Source organism: Trachymyrmex septentrionalis, unplaced genomic scaffold (assembly GCF_001594115.1).
Source record: "Trachymyrmex septentrionalis isolate Tsep2-gDNA-1 unplaced genomic scaffold, Tsep1.0 scaffold27, whole genome shotgun sequence".
Taxonomy (NCBI): Eukaryota; Metazoa; Arthropoda; class Insecta; order Hymenoptera; family Formicidae; genus Trachymyrmex; species Trachymyrmex septentrionalis.
This window is the reverse complement of record NW_017305430.1, coordinates 6902-15361: the sequence shown is the minus strand read 5'-3', so window position 1 is coordinate 15361 and position 8460 is coordinate 6902. Positions and strand designations below refer to the sequence as shown.

The following is an 8460-nucleotide window of genomic DNA, read 5'->3' as shown; positions in this document are numbered from 1 at the left end:
ATATATATATATATATATATATATATATATTCTTTTACAATACGTACTTACTTTACCTATTTTCATTTAAATAGTTAAATTATTTTTTACTTCATTATTGCATTATTATATTAATATATATTTTTAATTGTATCTTCTTTTATTATTCTGTTATAAAAATGTTCTTATAAAACGTGTCGTATTAAATATACAAGCTAAATATATTTTTTTAAATGATTTATATAAAAATTGCTATCTAATGTTTGTACTAAATTAAAAACTATTAGAAAAATTTTTGTTGTACGTTTTTATTTTAATATACATATTGTTTGATACAATAGCAAAGAATAAAATGTAAAATTTGCATTATAAAAATGTTATTAATACACACATATTATTTTTAAATGCTTTTATAAAACCTAATCGAGAGATACACACAAAATTACTTCTAAATAAAGATGTGCATATTAATGACGTTATATTTCGATCGACAACTTCGACCGACTTGTTTAACGATAGGCATAAAGAATAGTTTAAATTGGCACTGTTTTCTCCACAATTACTTTTCACCGACACTCTCTAAACGGATAAGCTATATGGTTAGCTGCTCGGATTTCTGCATTTTATAGAGAAAAATCATTTATGTGATACAATTGCACTTCGAGCTTTGAAAATTCTTTTTTACCGCTCAAAATTATTACATTAACGATGACACCAATATGGAAGTCATTGTCAAATAATAACTCAAATGACCATGAATTAGTGAGAAAGTCCACAAAGATTTGCTTCCTTGCACATCCAGTTCTTATTTCCATTGCACACGCATTTTACTTTTCCAGTCTGCTTTTCTTTTCTAGGTCATCTCCTTGACGAAACAGCAATTAACACTGCTTACTATCATAAAGCGACTATCCAAACTTTGCAATGCATATCTGCTTTCTTTTTTAGCAAGACTTATAATTAAAAATATATGTAAAATGTATCTTCCAGATCTCATACTTCTACAATAACTTAAGATTCTTTTTATGTTTATTATTAGTTTAATTATTACCAAGAAGAATAATTATATTATCACCTAGGCGCTCTCTACTATATTTATATATTATTACTAATTTAATTATGTTATAATTTTATCACGCATTTATGTTATATAATAAAATTTTAATTTTTAATTAATAAATTAATTCGGTTTTATAAAAATATGTTTTTATAAAATTTTTTGCTATATCGTCTGAAGTACATTCTTTTAATTTTTATTTTATACGTTTTATTTTACAATTAATTTTATATGTCAAATGATATAAAAATGATATAATATTGTCATTTAAATTTACTAAATTTATTATTAATCATTTGATTACTTAGACAAACGATTTGAAAGTTGGCTCTTAAGTTTCAATCACAGACATAATTTAATAGCATTTCTCAACTTTCGTAGGTGATATTGCTGTTCCTCGGCTGGCCACAAATAAGATGCTTAGAGGATGCTGATTTAAAAAGTGAAGAGATCTTCGACCAACTCGCAACTGCCTCGGAGACCGTAGTACACGCTATAAAACCGAATAAAGATTCAAAGGATTTTGAAGAACAGCTCTCGAGCATATCGTCGTCAACGGTACACTATGAAAATTCTAACGGCTTTATCCCTATGGTACGATCCGTCTCGCCATCCGTCTTGTACGAACTCGACTCGTCACAGATCAATGACTACGAGCAGGAGAGATCTAAAGAAAACAACGTGTCGAATGCCGTAAGTGCTCAAGACAGTTACGATTCAAGGGTGAAAAAATTGGAAGAGGATTTAGCATACTCTTCCGAAGCAAGGATCTTCTTGAGTCTACCTAAAGCATTGACGAATCGCAGGTCTTTCGATTTGCAGGACGATAGGCTAAATGAATTCGAGCTGCTGAAGGTGAACAACGACACCCCCGCGATAGCTAATTACCAGGATTTTTACGAGAACGTGCACAGCATAGCGAACATCCAGACCAATAGTGAGTTCGATAAATCTTCGAGGCGTCCAAACAGCGAGAGAGGGAAGAGATTTGAGAACCACACTCATAATTACGATTGGCAGTCGCAACAAAATAATGACGCGGATATCTATGCTCAATTCTATTTGGACAATAATGCTCAAGATGCAAAGAAAACTTTTTATGGGCAGGAGAAAGTTGTTGATAATTATCAGCAGCAGAATACTGCAAACTACAATGAACTGAGCGCGGCCAAGCAGAATGCAGAAGCGACCCCATCCTCATCAAGGACGAATTATGAGGCCAACGAACTCGCGCATAGCGGAACTTATGGCAATGCCGCCAAATTGTCGAGAACACGCCATAGGTTCATGAAGCCGGTCGTCGTCGCCGAGCCGAGTAATCATAAAATGGAGATAAAGTTCAGCAGACAGCTGAAAGACAGCGAGTCTGATAATGATGAGAAAACTTTGAAAAACTCAGAATTTTCTAACTCACAGACTTACGATACTTACAACAATAACAATAGGCAGCGTAGTTATCAACGCACGGAAGACTCCGAAGAGGTCTCAGATGAAAGCACGGATTACTCCGATTATATCGAACGGCTGAGATTGAGAGCGCAAAAAAATCGGAAACGTCCTGATTCCGTCAGAAAACAACTCTCCAAAGAACATCGAGATACATTGAACGAGAGCACGGATGAGGGTAAATACACGTACAACTCTTCAAAATTAAAATCGCAGCGGCAAAGAACGAAAACAAATCCATGGCTCAATGATCCCAGCACGAATCACCATGACGAGAGCGTCGAAGACATTCGACACGATTCCAGAGTTACTAGCACAAAAACAAAGAAAGTTCATGGATCGAAGAATACCAACATGTGGAGTCAGATATCTCCGAATCTCGAAGTCTCTCAGTCCAATGGGATAGAGTTGAATCAACTGGAGAAGCCGAAATACATTGTTAATCTCGTGCCCGTAGCAAACTTCGATCACGCAACCGCGTTAGGTGGTAGCCAGGGTTTCGACATGTCCAACGCTATGCTGCAGAATCTTGCTACCGTCGCACCGATTGGTGCATTCAGCACGTCAACGCCTCTCTTGAGTACGCCTCAGTCTGTCCTTACTCAGAATTTGGCTGTATCAAAGAATCTGGTCTCCACGCCAGTGCCCGATATCGTCGTTGGCCAGAACACTTTCCAAAATCCTGTGCAGACGGTTTTGCTCTCACATCCGAGCGGCCCAAATAAAATCGTAAATACTCTGAGAGCGACCTACGTTCCGAGCACTATGACACCTGTATTCGCCCTCACGCCGAACTTGAACCCGGCGCTGCAGAGCTTGAATATTCACGGTATGCAGGGCAATGTAACACCACAAACGACCTTCACCGTGTTACCGCAGCCGACTATTCAGACGTATCCAAGTTTTCTACAGACGCCGCTGCAGGCAACTCAAATCCAGGTGAATTCCCGCGGACTGCAAGGTCAGAATTTGATAAATCATGGTAATTTACAGGTACAGAGTGCGCCGGCAGTGTCCACTCTGTTGTCCAGCCAAACGATGCCAGAGAGTAGAGCCAACTTGGAAATGCAGAGCAAGAAGAATGTGTATCCTACTTCCGGCGGGAACTTTCTCGCTACCGCAAGCCTAGCCGTCGGCCAGAATGGACAAAAGCAGGCGGCTAATATTAACTCATATTATGTTCAGGGTCAGAATACGCAGCTAATTCCAACTCAACAGAATTTACAGGAACTGCAAGCTCAAATAAATAAGCAACTAGTGAAGGGTGGTAGACTATCCGGCATTGTATTGCAGGCCGCTGACAGTACGACTAGTCATTCGATTAATAATTTAAATATGCTAGGAGCAGCAGCGACAAACGCTCATCTTCCGAATGTAGGTGCGAAGACTGTAGAGATCGTGAATCCAAACATTAAACCCAGTCCTCTCAATGTGAATGCTTATCAAGCGATGCACTATCCGACTACTGTTTTGACGACACCCATCCCAATTTTTAGCACAATCGCCTCAGCTACTCCGCAAACCATTCTGCACAATTACATGAATTCTCTGACAGAGTCTGGAGCCAAACCTAAGCAAGTGGATCTCAAACTTGTGCAGTCTCAGCAACCAGTATTTAATCCCATCAATTTCGTCCCTAACGTTGACATTATCAAAAATCAAAACGCTCTTAACAATAAGTTGTCAACGAACGAACCCCTTCAGCCAGGTTTAAATCTGGTGCCAGCCATGCCCGGCGGGAACTTTTTTAAACCGCATTCAGGCCAAACCGAGTTGATCATGAAGCCGAAGCTTACGTCGGACTTACAGAATTACGCTGAGGAAATGTTCAAAGAATCTTTGAAGACGATGTACAACTCGCAGAAATGGAACAACGATAGAAGACCGGAAAACATTCCGGTTCAGAATAATTCCGAAGCGAGTGACTTAGCCAAACTAAAGCATGAATTGCAAAAGTTAAAATCTTCCTTAACGGAGTCCAAGTACAGAGACATTCTTGAAGCGCATCAGAGTGAGAACAACATACACACAAGTGACGTACCCAACTCTTCAGACGGTAAAAAAAAATTGGATCCTCTATTGGAGACTTTGGAACATTTGCTAAAGACACGACCCGCGGGACCAATACACATCTATCATGGCGCCGTTAAACCTGGTCGTAAACCTAAATTAGAAGATACAAACTTTGCTGCAAGTTCCAACTATGATTTCAATGACGATAGCTACTTGAAATTTCTTACGCCACCCAGACCGGACGCATTTCGTTCAAAAGTTCCCTTCCACGATAAGCAGATGAAGAAAAAACGACCTGGATCGAGATTTAAGAATGGCCCAAGGAAATGGAGGTCAAATAAAGGATCCAATGGACTAGAAACATCTGCTAGTAATGTAGAAATGTATCTGGATGGACCGCATGCTTACGCACGTAAGCCGCCTAAAGATTTCGATACTGAAAACTTCGATTACGATTCTAGGCACCGGTCGTTTCTTGATTCTTATCCGACATTCACCACGCCGACACCGGAAAGCCTCGGTAAAATCTTAAGGGAAATAAAAAGTAATACAGAATACGATATCAATCACCCTAGAATGCACAATCTTCTTGGCATGTTAATGAAGAACAAACAGTTGCCAAATAGAGGCGCGCAGAACTATTTTCGCAACAAGAATCAATTAAGGCAATTCTTCGAGAGAGACAGGCGTCGGTTACAGCAGCAGTTCTACGCTAATACCTTCAGAGATTATATAGACAAATCTAATATCGCTTCGCAGCCTACTTTGGTTGCCAACGAGAATGTCTATTCGGCAAACGATACCGCGTAAATTTGTAATCAAAAGTACAAGCAAGACATCGATCACGCGATGTGGATCTGCGCATAAAATCTATACACTGAGAAAAATTTCTGATTGAAAATGGACGAATCAAAAAATTCTAATCACATTAATCAGAATTTTGATTATCTCACACACAACTATAAATTCAAATAAAAAATTTTGATTTGTCCATTTTCAATCAGAATTTTAATTGATGCAATCAGACTCTTTTTCCAGTGTAAATCTGCTCGTGAAAGGACTTTAATTAATTAAATAGTATGTACGTTTACTCTCCTGTTCGCGATAACGGACGACTTCCCGTCCGCTTTGCGCATTATCAAATGCAGCATAAGGCCAGATCGAGCCGCTGTGCTGTTTGCACTAAGTGTTTAATTACAATAAATAAGTTTTATACGGAAAAATTAATCGTTAGTATCGTATGCGCTCGCACGGAATGTTCGGGTCAAGGGGAAAGAAAATTCATCAGTCATCATTGTAAGATACAGAAAAAAAATACTGTATATACATATTAAATCAAACAAGAAATACATACGTCTTATAATTTGTATAGCTTTTATATTCTGTTTAACTTATAACTATTTCCTCTTCTTATCGACTTTCTCTTTTCTCTTTCATCTATTCAAGGACGTGATCAATAACTAAATACTTTTTCTATACCAACAAAAAATGCAAAGAATTTTATAAAAGGTATGTATTATAATAACGTTTTATTTTACAAAACAAATATAATTATACTCTAATTAACTTAAACACATTGTTTTCTGTTATTTATTTAAAATATCTTTCATCTTTGATGATCTGAATAATCATGATAAACACGTTAATAAAATATAATAATTATAATAATATTTGTGATAAACACGTTAATAAAATGTTCTTTAAGATAAAATAATCTTCTAATAATAATAAATGTACTCAATTCCAATATTTAAAATTACAAAAACTATTTTAAAAATTGTAGTTTTCAATAAAAATACGATGAATATCAAATTTTTACATCAATAATCTAAAAACAAAATGTTTTCATGGTTGCATTAATATTTATAGAAATTTTTTTCGAGTTTTTTGTGACAAAGTCGTATTAAGATTTTAATCTTGGTTATAAAATTGAACTAATGAAAATGTTTTATCCTCTAGAAAGAATTGTTCTTTTTAAAAACTGAAAATATTTCTTTATAATTTATGACATTATTATATTTTTATAATTATTTATATAACAATAAAATTAAAAAAAGAACGATCAGTTAAAAATATTAAACGTTCAGTATTTTTGTAAAGTAAATAAATTATTAATTTATTTTTTATAAATATATTATTTCCGTCATATATTTGTTATTATCATTTAAAGTTTAAGTTCTTTTAAACACTATCTATTCTAAATAGAATGTTAAATAATAAAAAAAAAGTCTTTTAAAAGTGATAACAATCGTAAATGATTATTATAATTTCAATAAATACTTGTTCTAATTTAAAATAATAATTTGTAAGTTTTATGTTATAAAATATTAAAAATTGCTATAAATATTTTTTTACTTTTAAAAAAATATTACATTATAACTATAAAGTATAATAAGTATAAAGATGTAATTATAATTTTTCCTAATATTTTAAATAATTAATTAACAAAATGACCGACATTTAGAAATCAGAAATTAGTAACTGCATTTAGAACAAATATTAAAATCATATAAAAATTAATTATTTACAAAATATAAATTAACAATATGGCGAAAATATATATATACAATTGCATTCTTTCCACTTGATTGGTATAATAATTCAACCATAAAACCAGAAGGAAGAGACGTTCACCTCACGGTATGTAACAATCATTAGCTTTAAGATTCATTCAATGGAGCCTATACACATAAATCCATTGGAGCATTTTTATTGTGCAACAGCCACTTTCTCGAAAACCCTGAGAATTAGGCAAAAATTAGTTTGGGATTTATGTTAATTTATAAAACTATTATGCTAGTTACTCACGCAAGTTTTCTCAGAATAATGGCCAATAAAAGAAATAATTATTCTGGTAAATGATACAGTTATTATTACCTCTACAGGATATACAATGAACATTAGAAATATGTATATCTATATAATTATACAATAATGTTATATTATTATTCCATTTCCATTTAAATCTATGTAGCAAAATATCTTATATTATAAATATTTCCTGTTATATGTTATTACTAATTCATGTTTTACTAAACAATATCAAATAGGAAATTGAATTTAATCACATCCGCAGATTTAGTATGAAGAATTGTTCGTCTAATTTCTGGTTGCATTATAATTTACATGAGGATAATATATAAATATAACAAAGAGAGAGAAGTATAGATTAATAAAAAGCTAGATCAATAGTTACGATCATGGCTTCACTGATCAGGGAGAAGCGAGGTAATTTAACTCGGTTTTTCTCGATACGCTTTTTACAAAGTTTAGGAAAGTCCAACCCATTCTGTTGTCTCGCATCAGTAAACGCCGAATATAAAAGATGAGAGAATGTCGTTCGCAACCAGTTAACATCGAACTTTGGTTTCTACTCGTACCGAACTGTACGAGTATCATGTTGGTACGTGCTTTTTTCAGTTTCTCAATTATTTTAAATAACGTTTACTACACGTCGATCGTTTATGTGTATCGTAATATTATAACAACACAGTGATTTACTTCCAAAAGTGATTTATTTAATTTCATAGATATGTTGTGCGATGAAATCGATTTTTATCATATATTTGTGATAATTGTGTATTAATAATGTCATTAATATTTTTGATTTATGATTAGGTTATTGAAAATAGTTTCGATGCTAGACCTTTGCTACATTTATTTCTAAAAAGGATAATTTTCCCAAATTATCTAAACATTTAGATATAAGATACAGATTAAAAAAAATAATTTTATTAGATTTAAATAATTATGTAGAACGCTAAAATATAATGAACAATGTTGTAAAAAATTTTGGGCGTTTTAACGACTATTTTGGGCTATCATTTTATATTAATTATTTTGATGGTCCAACAAAATTATTTTCAGATCTATATCTAGTTAAATTTTTAGATACTTTAGCAAAATATGAAAAACATCGTTTTTTTTCATGTTTTTCAATCGTTTTCATTACACATATAATTTAC

General features: G+C 33.5%; 1 protein-coding gene across 1 annotated transcript in view; it reads left to right on the top strand.

The window, feature by feature from the left end:
• Window positions 1-8460, top strand: part of LOC108749142 — a 12468-nt gene that overhangs the window by 627 nt on the left and 3381 nt on the right. Inside the window, exons 2-3 of the mRNA XM_018487675.1 lie at window positions 1418-5301; window positions 7826-7898. Coding sequence (XP_018343177.1) covers window positions 1418-5301; window positions 7826-7898 — 3957 coding nt within the window. The remainder of the gene's footprint in view (window positions 1-1417; window positions 5302-7825; window positions 7899-8460) is intronic.